This window comes from Rhipicephalus sanguineus, chromosome 8, assembly GCF_013339695.2.
Source record: "Rhipicephalus sanguineus isolate Rsan-2018 chromosome 8, BIME_Rsan_1.4, whole genome shotgun sequence".
In the NCBI taxonomy this organism is placed as follows: Eukaryota; Metazoa; Arthropoda; class Arachnida; order Ixodida; family Ixodidae; genus Rhipicephalus; species Rhipicephalus sanguineus.
Window position 1 is genome coordinate 97593121 of NC_051183.1, and position 16903 is coordinate 97610023.

The 16903-nt window shown below is 44.2% G+C and overlaps 1 protein-coding gene across 1 annotated transcript in view; it reads left to right on the top strand.

The window, feature by feature from the left end:
• LOC119403403 (uncharacterized) overlaps positions 1-16472 on the top strand; it is a 29824-nt gene extending 13352 nt beyond the window's left edge. Inside the window, exons 2-4 of the mRNA XM_049418312.1 lie at positions 1030-1147; positions 6726-6814; positions 16242-16472. Coding sequence (XP_049274269.1) covers positions 1030-1147; positions 6726-6814; positions 16242-16472 — 438 coding nt within the window. The remainder of the gene's footprint in view (positions 1-1029; positions 1148-6725; positions 6815-16241) is intronic.
• The last annotated feature ends 431 nt before the right edge of the window (positions 16473-16903 follow it).

The window sequence follows — 16903 nt, forward strand, 5'->3', positions numbered from 1 at the left end:
GCAGCCATGCCAGCCGCCCACCATGGAGCCCAACATGGGGACGCGACAGCACTTATGTTTATATAAGGCATGCCAACGCCAGCTGTACACAGCCACTATAACCAAATATAATGTGCCCAAGTGAGGGCACACACAAAAGGTTAACCCTTGCCGCCAGGAAAAGTGGAAGTAAATAGAAGAGAGGAGAGGACAGGAAAGATTAAAGTGAGAGAGAAAGACGAAGATGAGGGGAGAGAGAGACAGGAAAAGGCGACTGCCGATTTCCCCTGGGTGGGTCAGCCCAGGGGTGCCGTCTACGTGAAGCCGGGGCCAAAGAGGTGTGTTGCCAAAGAGGCGTCGGCTCAACCCCCAGGATCCCCTTTTCCCCGGACACGGCAAAGCCACGCACGGCTAGGCGTGGGAGGGGGTCGAAACCCCCTCGTTAGCTCGGGTCCGTGGTGTCGCTACACACCAAACGCCTGCTTGCGCAGACGCCCCTGCGGGGCGTCCTTGTCCCTTTGTGTGCTAAAAAGTTCGAATAACATAAATATTGCTGCGTGTAGCATGCTTCTGGGAGCTTTAAGAAGCGCTTGCAGCAAGGAATGCACAAGCCAGAAATATGGTGGCACCACCCCTGTAAGAGCAAATGTAAAAACGGACATGTCACAGGTAACTGCCACGAATGGGAGTGCAGTCTACATTCAGATAAGGCTACTTTTCTAAAACATTCAGAGGCAGAAGTAATTAATGCAGTGCCCATTAGGAAAGCTAGCTATCTTTGCACGTATGAAGTATATTGAAGTCAGATCCTGTCTACCTACTCTGTTCCTTCATGTCCAGCTTATTCGTGTTGACTAGACTTGGCACTAAAAGCATTATACCAACTAACCATGAAATGAATTATTCCCGAAGAAATACCTAGTGTGTACTTTTTGTAGCATTAAATTTAGTGTTTCTTATGCATGTAGTGTTTTAGACGTTATGTTTTCACCATTGGTTCTTAATGTATCTTGTTTGCATTCTGCAAATACCAACTTACATACACTTAAGGGAGGCGAGCTTCAAGATCAGCCTCAAGATGATGAGCCGCTGAAAAGGAGAATTCAAGACCTGGAAGATGAGCTGGAGGAAGTGCGTGAGCAACTCCGCAAGGCCCAGGATTGCCTTGGTAAGTGCACACTTTTGGTGAAATTTGAGGCAACATTGCCTTAAATGTGCTCGGACACTCTTGAACATGAGTACAATTATGGGCAAAACAGTCACTGCTATTGAAGACCTCTGGTAATTCTAAGAATTCTGTTTGGTTTGCAAAATATGTTCACTATTCTCTTCAATTCAATGGAAAAGCTGGAATTCTGGTATTGACATGGCACAGTTCTTAAGAATACTGTATATAGTTAAAAGGCAGCTCGTATTTATGCAAGTAGAAATGAACGAAAATTTCACTTTGTGCTAAATGTCGGACCAGGCATTGATCCTTCAAGGAGTACTGACACAACAATTTTACATCTTGTCTTTTCTGTTGAAATAAGTTACCAATCAGCCACTGCTCACGGCTGCAAACCTTGTATACTCAAGTTCGTAGTGGTTCGTTCTTTGGAGACTGCGTTATAGAGCCCATCGCAGTTTCAATTTCAAAAAGCACCGAGTGAGGCAGTACTCAGAATGGTTTTCATGTAAACTTTGCTGGCTACGTGAGCACACGAAACTACGTTCACATGAGCATTGTGTGGATGACTCTCTTTAACGAACGGTTCCAGGGTGCTGCTGTAAGCAGCTATGGCATGTTTAAAATGTGACCGAAAATGCACTGCCCAAAGAAGCCAGTTTTCCTACTGAAGTGGGAGTCTGCTTCTCTTTCTGTTGAAAAGGTCTGCTAGGAGAGAGCGCTCGCAATGGATCATGGCATCGAACACAAGCTCGTAACACAGGTGGCGGCTGGTCATTTACCTAAAAAACCACAGGCACGTTTGTGTGCAGTGGCGCGACATGCTCATTGAAATTTATTTTAGATATGTTTGAGGCTATATCTGTTGATATTTTGTAGATTATGCATGTGTGTAGTATATCCCACAAGTTATCTCACTCTCAGAATTTTTTGTCAGTATACTCCTCTCAGTGTCCTGGAGTTCACTGTTGCCTTTTGTTTAAGATGAGCAATATGAGAAGGGGAAAGAAGCACACCATGTGCTTTTCATAAATTTCTTTCAGGTGGGAGACACAAGCAACAAGATATGAATAGAGAAACTACGTAACTTGCACTTGCTGCAAAGTTGCTGAATTTTGATATTGTCAGCTTACGCATCGGACATTTTTCTTATAATGCTCCCTTTGCAGACGAAGAGAAAAAATTCAACGAATTTACAGTAATATGCAAAATTAGGTTGTAATTCATCTTTACTTTCAGCATGCATATTACAAGGTTCCATTGAAACGTGGGTTTCAATAGAAAATCCCATTTTAGGTCAAAACTGCCAACGCGACTTTCAGATAGGAAGTGATACGCAAAGAGGGGTTCTACGTCATGCCGAGAGCCACATAATACTGCCTCGCGGATGTGACCCACAGGCTGCAGGTTGCAGACTTCTGATATAAAACTAATAATCTTTAGCTTTCCGCTATGGTGCCCTCCTTGTGTTATTCCACCATCAGGGCGCTTCTGTTTTTGGTATTGTGGACAGTTTTCACATACTGAACTAAAGCAGGTAAGGTTACAACTAAGATGGCTGTAACATATCAGCAAAATAATTGTCTTAGTCATTCTTCATTAGCAGCTTCTTAAAAATTGCATAGAGATATACAGTCGAATTCCGCTACAACAAAAAATTATCGGTTCTCCGTCAGCCGTCCATAGGAGTCAATGCATAAACATTCTCGCCACAACGAACATTTTTTTCTTCTGCCGTTTCGCTTCAACGAAATTGGACGATGCAATTCCAGGCTCAGATATTTATTGCCGTGCGGTAAATACAATCTTGAACATGCATTTTCAGAACATAAAAATACGTCTACAGTCTAAAATGCGCGTTGGAACCACCACAAACCGCAGCTGTTTTACTAAGCATGGAGGCCGCCATTGCTCGATAGCAATGGCAATGAGACCGCTCTAATTTTGCCACCGACTTGCTTCTGAGCCACCAACAATCCGAAGCTGAAGCTCAGTCCCTCAGTTCATTGAGTTTTGTACACGCTGCTGCTGGGTGCAATCGTGGAACAATGCCTTTTCTGATCCCAATGCTGTTGGTTCTTTTCGCTCTTGGCCAGTGCAGTCACAGGTCAGAGCGGCTGTTCGTTCGTGTTATCGTCATCGACAAAATCAGCCAGCCGTGATTAGTGGATAAGAATAGCATAGAATGAGCCATAATTAAGAGAATGAGGCATACCACGCTTCCATCTCGGCGTTGTCGGATTTGGACGGCGGACAGCTGCTAGGTGTTAGCGTGTTAGTGCAACTGTTAGGTTCGTTCAGGAAAGCCGTTGTGGCCGTTGCTTCAGCGTGCTTTTCAACACGGCGTCGCTATGCATGTGTGAGAATCGCGTCATGACGCTGCTGGCGGAAGAAGAGGAAGCAGCCGCCACTTTTTAATTTTTGGGAATAAAAGTTCCTTTGTTTTGCTAGCTCAGGTCAGCTATATCGTTTTCGATTTCACTACAAAGAGATTCTTACTACAACTAAATACTTTCCGCGCCTCGTCAGTTTCGTTGTAGCGGGGTCCGACTGTAGTAGAGTTAATTAACACGACCCTCTATAATTAAGAAAATCGGATGCTTTAGATGTGTTCCCTAGTCCAGGACAGCATATGCATTGTCTAATAGCATCAGTCTCGTTAATTTGGCCTCATTTGGCCTCAACATGGTTAATTCGAAAAATCTTTGGAGTGTGCATGCTGAGCACAAAGCGCCACAAAAGTGCGAAAACAGCGTTCGCAGGCGACTGAAACAAGGCGGCATTCTCGGCATCAGTATCTTCATTAATAATTAGAGGCCATGGTTTTGTCCATGTATGCAAATCCGGCTCTCAGCAGCTTTGTTTTAATCTGATGCAATGCGCGCACATCACAAAACTGAAACAAGGTGGAGCTCCTGAAGATAAACTTTCAGCTGCAGGCGTTATGCTGACATAAAACTCATTTGCTACGTTGTGATGAATGAACTATCACTTGCAGCCCATTTGACCTGCTAAAGAACTGTAGTCATGTGCGCATGGCGGTAGTGACAGTATGTAACTAGGGAGACGTGCAGAGCACTTTTAGGGCTCATCAAAGCATAGGAGACAGGTGCCGTGGTCGCATTGAGAACAAAGTTGCAGGATGATGAAAATTGCTGCTTTTACACAGCTTCTATGCAAAATGAGTTGAGGATATATGTATTCATAAAAGTTTATCGACGAATACACATTTCTTTGTTCTTTTCATGATACACTAGACTCCCGTTAAGGCGAACTGGAAGGGACTACAGTCATTTGTTTGTCTTATCAGAGTTCAGCTTAGCAGAAGTGCCCCCCTAAAAAGACATGCTAACATGGCAAGTGCATTCAAATATGTTTCTTGACAACACTGACTGGATTAGACTTACACTTAGGTGGAACAAAGAAGAAAAAGTATTTATTTGGCTCAACTTGATAAAAACTATATCTTCCACTAGAGTGTATTTGCTCGAATCCAACGAGCACCCGGTTTCGCTAGTTCATAGTAAGTATGCTCTTGAATATGTTGCTAACACGTTTTAACAATAAATCTGTAGCACGGTCCTATGTTGACAATTCGAAAACAAGAAAAAAGGGAGCGATAAGCAAAATTTTCCCTCAAAGAAGGAAAAATTTATTTTCCAGGCAGTTAATTTTTTTTTCTGTGAGCCTGCTTTGCTGGCTCTAATAACAGTTCTGTATAAGCCTCGATCACGTGCCAACAAAGCCAGTACAGTTGACTCCTGTTTACACGAAGTTCACGGGAACCACAAAAACTTCGAATTGAACAAACTTCCATTAAGCAAAATGCACAAAAAACTGCACTTTTATTCCTTCAAACCTGACAGTTCCCTATAAAAGTTAGTCCGTCACCTTCTCTTGCTGAACCTGGCTGCGGCTAGCAAGTTTTCCAAGCACTATACATGTCGAAGTGCTTCGTCAGCATGTCTTCTTCAACAACACATAAAAACAGCTGCGCAAGAGCAAGACTTGCAGCAATATCGGTAGCCCTCGGTGGCGGTTCATTTCTGATTTCGTCGTCGTCGTCCTCCACTAGCCGAACCATCTGCACAATATTGCTGTCCATTAGTGGACTGCACGTGGACTTCAAAAACGGACGTCACTAAGAGCGGCCCCAAAACTACCGTCGTCGAGTTCTTGTTTGCACTTGATGAAATTCGACAGCGTGTTAGGCTTAACGCCGTACCTCCATGCGATGTCTTGCTTGGTGGTGCCTCCCTGGTCAACTTCTTTCAAGACTTCGACTTTTGTCGCCAGGTCAGGCATTCAGTAGGGGCCACGAGTTGCCATTATGAAACGTCGCCACCACAACACTCAATGATCAGATGTGGAAACACTAGCGGAATCAAACCAAGGTGCGTTGCGGGCTAGTTGCCTAATCATGCTGAGTTTGAACAGCGCAACTGGACGCGGACGGAGCAGAACACGCTAACGCACACACAGCGCTGTGTGTGTGTTTGTGTGTTCTTCTCCGTCCGCGTCCAGTCATGTTGTTCTAACTTAGTAGGAATCAACCCAGCGAGCGACTGGAGCAATTGACAAATCACAAAGAAAGACCTAGTTAGTTGATGCGATCAATGCGATGCCCTGGCGTTGACTAAACAAGATTGCCGCTTCATGAGCTGTTCCGCTGCGGGCAGTGGCGATGGCGACAACAGCGCGGTTCAGCAGCTGTCTTGGCACATGAAAAATTCCCCATTTTATTGAAACATTAGTCGCCTCGAGGCTCTTGACTGAAAAATAACTTCTAATTAACCAACATTACGGGCTTTTAACTTTGAATTATCGAGCATTTTTTTTTCCTCTAGGCCTGCATGCAAAACTGATGGGACTACTTGTTGACTTCTAGTTAACCGAAAATTCCAATTAAGCGACTTCGAATTATCAGAAGTCGATGGCATACACTTGGCATGTTTGAGTACAGTGTGAGGACGACGAAGACTGAGAGAACAGAAGCCCCTCATCCGTGTCCCTTTTCCGTGTCCTTTCTGCTCTCTTCCGTCATCGTGGCGTCTTTGAGCCATGAAGGGCCTTTATTTTTTTTTCGTTTTTGCCTTATCTCGTTCACCTTAATGCCCCACCAAGACTGCAATGTTTGTTGTGCAGATCGCCAGCATTGTCAGTCACCTCAAAGGTTTATCTAAAGAACAGAAGAGACCTATTAGGCAATTCATCTTAAGCGAGCTTTTTTTTGCATTGAGTCTATAGGAAACCAAACAAATATTCCCATGTTCGGCATAAGCGAGAATTCGTCTCAACCGAGTTCGTCTTAAAGGGAGGTCACTGTACTTTCAATAATTCTGACATTGTTTCCGATCCATGAAATGGGAATTAACGAGCTTATATTGTTATGCAATGCTACGCCTGAAACCATTTCTTGGAAAACTTTGCTGCAGTCTGTGTGTGTGTGTGTGTGTGATCAAAATTATCTTCAGCATGGGGTTCTACCTATTGGCCGCAAGCCTTGTCAACATGCGCACCTTGAACCATATATATTCAATTTGTTCTATGCTGCCTTCCTTTTTTTTCCTTCTTTCAGACTCTGCAAGGATGGTAAAAAGGTTAAAGCATATGATTGAAAGAGCTGACAAAGAGACCCAGTCCGTCGCAGTCGTGACAGCCCCAAAAGTAAGAAGTCTTATAGACTGCAGTAAGTTTTGTATATCTCTTAATTTCTGTGATATTTTGTACAGCGATAGCTGTTATGAGATCACAGCAAGGGTCGCGTGCACTGTAGTTGTCTGCCGCCGCCGGTGTCTGTACGCTCAAAATAAGAAAAAACTAACTAATATAAACAGCACCAAGGACACAATGGGATTCTAACCAGGGTCCGCTACATGGCAGCCCAGTATTCTACCACAGAGTCACGCCGGTGCTTCAAAATTCTGTTGCAAACTGGCCTTAGGCAGGTGTGATTTCAGGAAAGGAATCGCGTTAATATTAATACAGAACAGCCGATTAATTAAATAACCTACCCGTAACAATATGATTAATAAAGTGTTTTAGAACAGGAAGGGAACAACCAGGCGTTCCACAATGCGAATTGCGCAGTGAGTGGGTCGTCTAATGCTCCCACCCATTACAAAAGCTTCAGGCGTAATTCTTTTTCGTCGTCAGCCACAGCATCAAAAAATGGCACAAAATTCCCTGCAAGTGTGCAGCGGGTACCACGCTTCTCTGAATAATGACGAAGGATGGCATAGTAAATGCCTTCCTACTACACAAAAATTATGATGATTATAGCCGTAATGGGTACACCATGCTTGTAGCAGTTATAAGAGTGTTTACAAAAGAGTGTTTAAAAAAGTGTGTTTAAAGAGTGTTTAAAAAAGGCTCTGAAAAGCCGCTCTTCCAGCTTTCGCTGTGACTGGCTCCGCGTTCCACGGAGGCCTGGCATTTTTTTTTTTACTTGGTAGATAATGCGTGTCTTTGAATTGGGCAATTTATATCGCTCGCATAACACACATCTCGGTAATTAAACTTGTATGCGCGAAAAGTTCATTCATTGTGCTTTTTGTTTATATATATGTAAAATATCAGGAGCAGTAGTTCCTTCAGCAAAGGAGACCTTGTGCAACCTACACAAAACGCTTGTTTTCCCCAAAGCATGGAAAGACTTAAAAGTACTCTGTACCGTGCTTTGTTTTTGTTTTGCGTTACAATATAAAGCATACCACCTGAAGTGTCCAACACTGTAGTGGTTTCTCTGGAAAGCGAGTAGAAATCCTTAAAACTGTATTTTTCTATCTAGGTTCTGTCATCTACTGTTGGTGTAAAAATTCCTGCAACAACGCGATGACAATGGTTGTGTTCGTGTTTAATAAAATGGGACTTATTTACAAACCCTAACAACTTGAACAGATGTTCTATTATTCGCAGGTAGACATCGGGAACGGTGTCCTTGTAGATGAAGGCACACTGTCACGGCTGCGGCGTGACGCCAAGGATTCGGGGCCAAGATGAGCCCGAGGTCTACTTAAAGTCCTGTTCTCACCGGAGAAGCTTGAGAACAAATCACTCTAGGGCAGAAAGTCGAACGCGCACAAGAATTTGCCTCAGAAGGAAGCACTTGACGTGAAGCGAGTGAATGCCATTCTCGGTATGTGTTAAAGGGCATTTTCAATTTGTTTTTTTCTGTAAATGTTTTTCCTAGGTAATTTAAAGTTAATTGAATAAGAATAGCGATGTGGGCAAGTTGGATTACGTACACGTCGGTGAGCAGCGCAAAGCACAGTAGTGTGGAAATACAGGTGAGGGAAGACTGAAGAAGCGAAAGAATGACCAGTACGAGCGCAGACTACTTTAAACACACACACACACATATAAGTACACCCACGCATAAATGCATACACATAACATAGACTGCACGTCAAAAATGACTTCAGAAACAGGTCACATATATTTACAATATTATAAGGCCGCCAAACAGTATGTGAAAGATACAAGTCACATTAGCATAGTAACAAATTTGCAGTGAGGGTTAACCCTTTCGGCCCTGGCGGTGTCAATTGACACCATCACCCAAAATTTCTCCTAGCACCTCGGAAATGAAACCAAAACTGGCCATTCTTGGGGGAATACTTCTTCAATGATCCCCACTGCGATTGACACCAAAAATTGTAACGCGCTTGCGGAGCTGAAAGCCGCAAGGAAGAGGAAGCTTGACCGAAGTCATGGGTGACGCTGAGGCGGGTCAGGTGAGGTGGGGAAGCGCCATTTTCGAGTCGACGTACTGAAGCTGTTTCAATGAGTATCACACTGAAAAAGGAGACGTGGTTCACATTTTGTGTACTCTAGTTAATAGCAGGAAAAAAGATGTCATTTTTTTCATTTAACAACCGCTGAGCCCTCATCACCTAATTTGGTGTCTGTAAGCCCATTAGTACTTGCACCACTGCCTCAATTTTTCGTTTGCGGTCTTCTGAGGTATAACTATTAGGAAAAGGTGCACAAAAAATGTCCCCGACAAAATAAAAAATCCAGGGCTGAAAGGGTTAAGCAGAATAAGGGTGGCACAGGCTCAAGAGTGCGAATTTCTAATCGTGTAAGGCCACTGATGGCTAGCTAACATTTTACTCTTATAGGCCTCACAAATTTCTCGCAACCCTTTATTCTGGTGATCATTCAATACACACCCTCTATTAAACGAAATGGCTTCAAGGGTAGTGTTGCACTGCGAAAGTTGCGGCTGTCAGCGTAAGTAAAGGACCCCTGACAGCGAAAGTTTTGTGTGCGACTTTTTTACAGTAATTTGTAGCTTTGTGTCTGGTAATGCCGAAAGTGAATCCTAAATGCTCTAATGCATTAAATAGTTAATGCTGGCATGGTTAATTCAGAACGATCTTGCGTAAGTTCGAAATGCCTGCCTAAATAGTGTATGAAACTACTGCCCCACAGCGGGGCAGTGCCTGAGACTATGTGCACTCAAGCTTCGGTGACACTGAATGCGCTGTTCTCAAATAGGCGGGCAGTGAAGAGTGAAACGATGTGGTTCTTAGAGCATGTCCCCCTGAGAAAATAAGAAAAGCATCCCTGGTGTAAGCAGCCAAAACCGCCTTGACAGTACAGTAGACTCTCGGTGAACTGAAATCTGTTAAATGGAACTGCTGTTAAAATAGAACAAATGCTTCTGACAAGATTGGTTTCATTCCTATATTCTGCATCCCTGGTCATCTCTCAGTTAACGGAACTCCTGTTGAACGGAACATATTTTCCTGGTCCCTTTAGATTCCGTTTAACGAGTCTACTGTAGCTAACAACAGAGCCAGAGGGTTGACGAACAAGTCCTGGCCGGGTGCCAGTCAGGGTATTGCGCGCGCCTCGCAAATGTTCTCTGACGCCGACAATACTTGCTTGACCTTTGCAATGTCACGAGGGGGCCCCTTGTCTACGTCAAGCCACAGAAAAAAAACCAGAAAATATCGATTGGATCTGAATACTTAGATGAGCATATGCCCTTACTTTAACATTGGATTGAAATATCTTATAGGCAACACTCGTCACTAATAATCAGTCAGAAGTGGCCCAGCATGCAGTGCTATCAAACAACCCAAACATCTAGAGTTTCCAAATTTGGTGTCAGAGGTCCTTTAAGAAAGGTTACGTGTTGGATCATAATCACAATGAAGAGTTGCGAGAAATCTCTGAGACCTATAAGAGTAAAACGTGTTAGTCAGCCATCAGTGGCCTTACAGAATTAGGAATTTGCACATTTGAGCCTGTGCCTGCCCTAATCCTATTTCATCCTCACTGCTGCTTCGTCATTCTGTTTATGTGACATGTGTTTGACTTGCAGCTTATCTCGTGTATATATATCTGCTTTTGTGACCAATAAACCCACTTGGTAGTCAGCGCTCGTGTTCATCATTCTTGTGCTTCCTCAGTCCTCCCTTAATTGTATTTTTGCACTTGTGTGCTTCGTGCTGCTCATCTTCACGATATGCTTACCCACATCCATGAACTTGCAAACACTCAAGGTTCATCCAAAAAGTAACACCAAGCTTTCTTTCTCCCTTAGGCTACACAGTCAAGAACTACAATTGCACCTCAGGCGAAGTAATGACAACTCTCTCCTCTCTCCTGGCTAGAGGGTTTTAAGTATGTTTGCATATAGTGCAAAATAAATATAATTGAAGAGACGTGTGTGTTGCTTTGAGTTGGTCAGTTTCTCCTCATGGCATGGCATGAACGCACCAAAATAATTTTGTAATGCTGCGTACAGTTGCTTCATTCCCATAAACATGTTTCTAAAGCATGCAAAACGTTAGAGTGTTTCCGAAGAGTATGACAGTGTTCGAGACTATACTGGGAACTACGTCTTTAGCACGTTGATCGATTCAGTCTACTGAACGTTGTAAAGGAAATTTCAGTGGTTAATATCAATGAACTGTTGGGTTAATGGTTTGATGATGGTTGATACATTGCCAGGAAACCTTTTTTATAGTGACTTTAGCACGATTATTCAGCGTCTATTGAATGTTACTAAGGAAATTTCTATTGGTTATCGGTGGCCAATAGTTGATAGATTGTTGGATAAATGGTTCGAAGATGGTTGATACAGTGCTGGGAAACCGTTTTTATACTGTCTTTAGCGCGTTGATTCGGCGTCTATTGAACGTTACTAAGGAAATTTCTATTGGTTATCGGTGGCCAATAGTCGATAGATCGTTGGATCAATGGTTTGAATATGGTCGATACAGTGCTGGGAAACCGTTTTTATACCGTCTTTAGCACGTTGATTCGGTGTCTATTGAACGTTATTTGGGAAATCTCTATTGGCTATCGGTGGCCAATAGTCGACGGATTGTTGGTAGCTGGTATATAGGACGGTCTAACGACTTTCAATTTACCGTCGGTAGGTTCTATCGACTTTTCCCAATGAAAGGTTTATTGATGGTTGGTACAAATTTTTGTAAGGGCGCTGTCGCTTTAGGGAACACGTATAACTTTCGTCAGATTTCGCGTCATGTCGGGCAGCGATTGTGGAATTAGCTGCGTTGAAGTAAGCATTTCATCATCGTCCACGCTAGCAATGCGACAGTAGTGGTCTTTGCGATGCGAACGTTCGCGGATCATCATACGCCGGCTGATTTCTTCGCGGACGGCCTGCGATTCGCGCATCACTTCGAAAAACTGGTCGCGCAAGCAGATGATGATGATGGTGTTTATTGGCGCAAGGGCCAAGTGTGGCCAAAGAGCGCCAGCGCTATGAATATTCAATAAGCGACAAATGGAGTACGATGGATTATGTAAGGGGGCTGTAAAGTGGCCTAAAATAAATAGGGTCATCCAAGCTTAGAGGATATAGAGATTAAAAATATGACAATGGCGCGTGAGGTGGTTATGGGCTGTATGGCAGATGGTCATAATAGGGTTCATAAAATTATGCACGTGGCACCGATACCTCAGCTAGGTCCTTGCGCGCAAGGGCCAGGAGGTAGGTGCTTCCCGTAAAACTGCTGCAGCAACAACCTCTCTCAGGAGGTCGCGCTGCTGTCTCCTGCGTAGATGACTCGAAAAAATTTAAGTTCATTGAGAAATGCTAAAATTGACTCTGTTTTGAAACGCGGATCATTCCCGATGAACATTGCAGGATGTAACGGCACATGCTGGCGGAATGGCAATGGAAAATACTTTTTCCTGTATGTCTCCAGCTCATGGCATTCCAAGAGGACATGAAGAACAGTGAGAGACTTGCCGCATTTTTCGCAGGTAGGTGGTTGAGTGTCGGTCAGCAGGTAGCTGTGTGTGCTATACGTGTGACCGATCCTTAGGCGGCAAAACATAACTTCTGTTCTCCGTGTTTTTGACATTGGTAGCCAGTTACCTATGTGGGGCTTAATTGTGTGTAGTTTGTTGTGTATTTCTTTGTCCCATTGTTGCTGCCAGTAATTCCTTAGCCTTTTCCTTATAAATGATTTCAAGTCTATTGCCGAGAGACTAAAAGAGTGGTTGCTCGCTCTTGTTACCGCCATTTCCGTAGTTTCATCGGCAAGGACTATGAAATGCTGATTTGACATGTATGCTGTACACAGGGCGGAATAAAGATTATTTATTACATGATTTTTACTTTCCCGGAGACACTTTAAAGCTTTGACTACACTAAGGGAGTCGGTGAAAATTACGGCCTTCTCTATTTTTGTTTTAGTGATGTGCTTTACAGCTGATAGTACTGCATAATCTCCAGCAGTGAAGATAGTTGTTTCCGCATCCATCACGTTGGATTCAGAGAAGTTAGTGCCAAGAGCTGCATAAGATACACCAGTTTGTGACCTTGACGCATCTTTATAGAACTCCGAGCAGGAATACTTACTCTGAAGTTCAAGAAAATGCATTGTGATGTGTGCCTGTGGTGCATGTTTCGTCACCTCAATAAAAGATGTGTCACAATCAAGAACTTGCCAAAGCCACGGTGCTAACGCGTTTGCAGGAGCCATGAGACGATGTTCTAGAAGGCCAACATCCATGAGATGGCAGAGGCTCCTCACACGGAGTGAGAAGGGCTCCCGGGCTGTTCGGCGATTCTGATAGAGGGTGGTACATGTGGTATCATTAAGGACTTTATACCATGGGTGTTGGGGGTATGCATTTACCTTCAGGAAGTATTTGAGGCTGGAGTAGGTTCTCTCGAGATAGAGAGGCCACTCATCCGATTCAACATAAAGACTCTCTACTGGGCTAGTTCTGAAGGCAGCGGTTGCAAGGCGGATACCAAGGTTGTGAACGGGGTCTAACCTTTTTAGGGAGCTGGGTGAGGTAGACTGGTATACTACAGCTCCATAGTCAAGGCGTGAGCCTACGAGGCTCTTATACAAGGTCAGAAGGCATCGTCTGTCACTGCCCCACGCTGTACGCGCGAAAAGTTTGAGAACGTTCATTGCTTTCAGACATTTTGCTTTTATGTGTTTGAGGTGCGCGATAAATGTTAGTTTTGAGTCTAATATGATGCCAAAGAATTTATGCTCAGAGCTCACTGATAGTCGTTCGCCACTGATCTCTATGCTAGGGTCTGGTAATACTCCTCTCTTCCTTGAGAACAGAATACAAGTACTTCTTTGGGGATTTAGCTTAAATCCGTTCGCATCTGCCCACTTGGATACCTTGTTCAGAGCAAGCTGCACTTGCCTCTCGCAGATAGCGATTTGCACGACTTAAAACCAAGTTGCACATCGCCCACGTAGACGGAGTAAAAGAGTGTGCGGGGTATCACAGTGCCCAAGGAGTTCATTTTTATGATAAAAAGAGTGCGGCTCAGCACACCACCCTGAGATACACCTGTCTCGTTTCCTGCGTGAATGGTCGTGACAGCGCATCACCTACTCTTACGCGAAATGTCCAGTCGGACAGATAACTCTCAATGGTGTTTAGCAAGTTGCCGCGGACACCCATGCCGGAGAGATCACGAATAATGCCGAAACGCCACGTGGTGTCCTATGCCTTCTCCATGTCTAAGAACACTGACAAGAAAAACTGCTTGTGTATAAAGGCATCCCGTATGATCGCCTCGATGCGGACAAGGTGATCTGTTGTGGATCTACCTTCCCTGAAACCACATTGAAGGGGGTCTAAAAGATTGTTGCTTTCAACGTAATGAAGAAAGCGCCGGTTTACCATTTTTTTCAAAGAGTCTGCAGAGACAGCTCGTCAATGCTATGGACCTGTAACTATTTGCCAAAGAAGGGTTCTTTCCTTCTTTGAGGATGCGGATAACAATAGCTTCTTTCCAAGCAGACGGTATAAGGCCTGAAGACCATATCGTGTTGTAAAGTCAAAGGAGTGTTTTCTGTGTTTCTGGGTGCAAATGTTGTAACATTTCATATACTATGCGATCAGAACCGGAGGCAGATGTTTTACAACAGTTAAGGGATGCCTGAAGCTCTGCAAGGACGAATGGTCGGTTGTATGCTTCGCCGTTCGTACCTTTTCTTTCTATTGGCATTTGTTCTATAGACCTCTACCGGCCTACGTCACTCACGCCCCGTGACGTCAGGTCACATGACCCCTCGGCGCACGCGGCAGCGGGGTGTTTGGCAAAACATTGCTCCGTGCGTGCTTGTTCAGTGCTGCAGTTGGTATCGCCAAGACACATTCACGGTGTTTGTTTAGCAGCATTGTGCTATGGTTGTCAGCTGCTGCGCTGTTGGGTGCACCAAGCGTGCCAGGAAAGGCAGCGGCATCGGTTTTTTTTTGGTTTCCGAAGGAAATCGGCCGACGGAAAGCGTGGGTGCAAGCTGTGCGCCGCGAGCAATGGCAGCCGTCCGACAGCACGAGGATTTGCGGCCTACACTTCATCACCGGCAAGTAAATCCTGTTGCCTCGAGATTTTAGGCGTATTATCCGTTATTCTGCATGATTTGTCAGTGATTATATTTTATTGACTCATGCGCTCCGTCTCCATTTCCCGGACATCCGGACTGGGCACCTAGCGTGCTTGTGTTCAGAAAGGCTGACCCTGCAGCGCTGACAAAGAAGTGCACCCGTTTCGAGCGTAGCTGTAAACGAAAACGCGTTTCAGGTAAGCGTTTGGTGTCGCGCAGATTTCATAGTTTGGCGCGACCTCGCTGAAATTTTCTTCCGGCAGCCACTAACCCCGAAATGACAAATTCTGCTTCTGACACGCGGCACAAAATCTTCCCTGCTTCGTTTAAAGTTTTATGTCGCGCATTGGTTGTATACGCTGCCTTTTCTGTCCGCCAGAAAAATTTGATAACGTATGACGTTTATAACACCTCCGTTCTCGTAACTGTCAGCGGTCTCAATGTTTTGTGATGACCATTTGACGACGCAACGGATTCAGTGGTCTGAACATCTTTTCTGCAACACACAAAAAATGCATCGCATGTTGTATTTTATTTCTTAGCAGTGTCACTTTAGCGCAAGGATCTCTCTCACAGTGCAGAGCATGGAAATTCTAAAATCGTGAAAAGCATTAGAAGCTGTCAATTTTTCTTCGAACAGTCTTGGCTCTGTGAACATGTTTGTGTAAGATGCCACCTAATCGTTGAGTCTACTGATTGATGCAATCTTGCTGCAGTTAACTACGATGTCTCCTCAAGTGGCGATCCAGCCGCCCATGCAGGATGCTCTGATGCAGTTCTGGTACGGAGCCAGACACTGATGCAGAAGCAGGCAAGTTGATTGTTATTACACAGAATTTCTAGCTCTTGCTAGTGTTACCCACTTACGAGATCTGGGGACATTTTTATCTTGCATGTGTTGCTGTGCTTATATGCAATCGAGAGTTCTACGAAAACCTGTCTGGTAGGGAAGAAACATGAAGAAAGCAAGTACACCGACCAAATAAAAGTTTAAAATAAAACCGTTTTGGCTTAATACGGAAGCCTAGTTCACAATGAGGCCAGTCGACTAGACGTGTCTCTTATATAGGCTTCAGCATCCTTAAAACTGTATTTTTCTATCTAAGTTCTGTCATCTACTATTGGTGTAAAGATGCCTGCAACAACGCGATGGCAATGGTTGTGTTCGTGTTTAATAAAATGGGACTTATTTACTTTACAAACCCTAACAACTTGAACAGACGTTCTATTATTCGCAGGTAGACATCGGGGACGGTGTCCTTGTAGATGAAGGCACACTGTCACGGCTGCGGCGTGACGCCAAGGATTCGGGGCCAAGATTAGCCCGAGGTCTACTTAAAGTCCTGTTCTCACCGGAGAAGCTTGAGAACAAATCACTCTACGGCAGAAAGTCGAACGCGCACAAGAATTTGCCTCAGAAGGAAGCACTTGACGTGAAGCGAGTGAATGCCATTCTCGGTATGTGTTAAAGGGCATTTTCAATTTGTTTTTTTCTGTAAATGTTTTTCCTAGGTAATTTAAAGTTAATTCAATAAGAATAGCGATGTGGGCAAGTTTGATTACGTACATGTCGGTGAGCAGCGCAAAGCACAGTAGTGTGAAAATACAGGTGACGGAAGACTGAAGAAGCGAAAGAATGACCAGTACGAGCGCTGACTACTGTAAATACACACACACACACACACACACACACACACACACACACACACACACACACGCACGCATACATACATATAAGTACACCCACGCATAACACACACGCATACATATAAGTACACCCACGCATATATGCATACACATAACATAGACTGCACGTCAAAAATGACTTCAGAAACAGGTCACGTATATTTACAAGATTATAAGGCCGCCAAACAGCATGTGAAAGATACAAGTCACATTA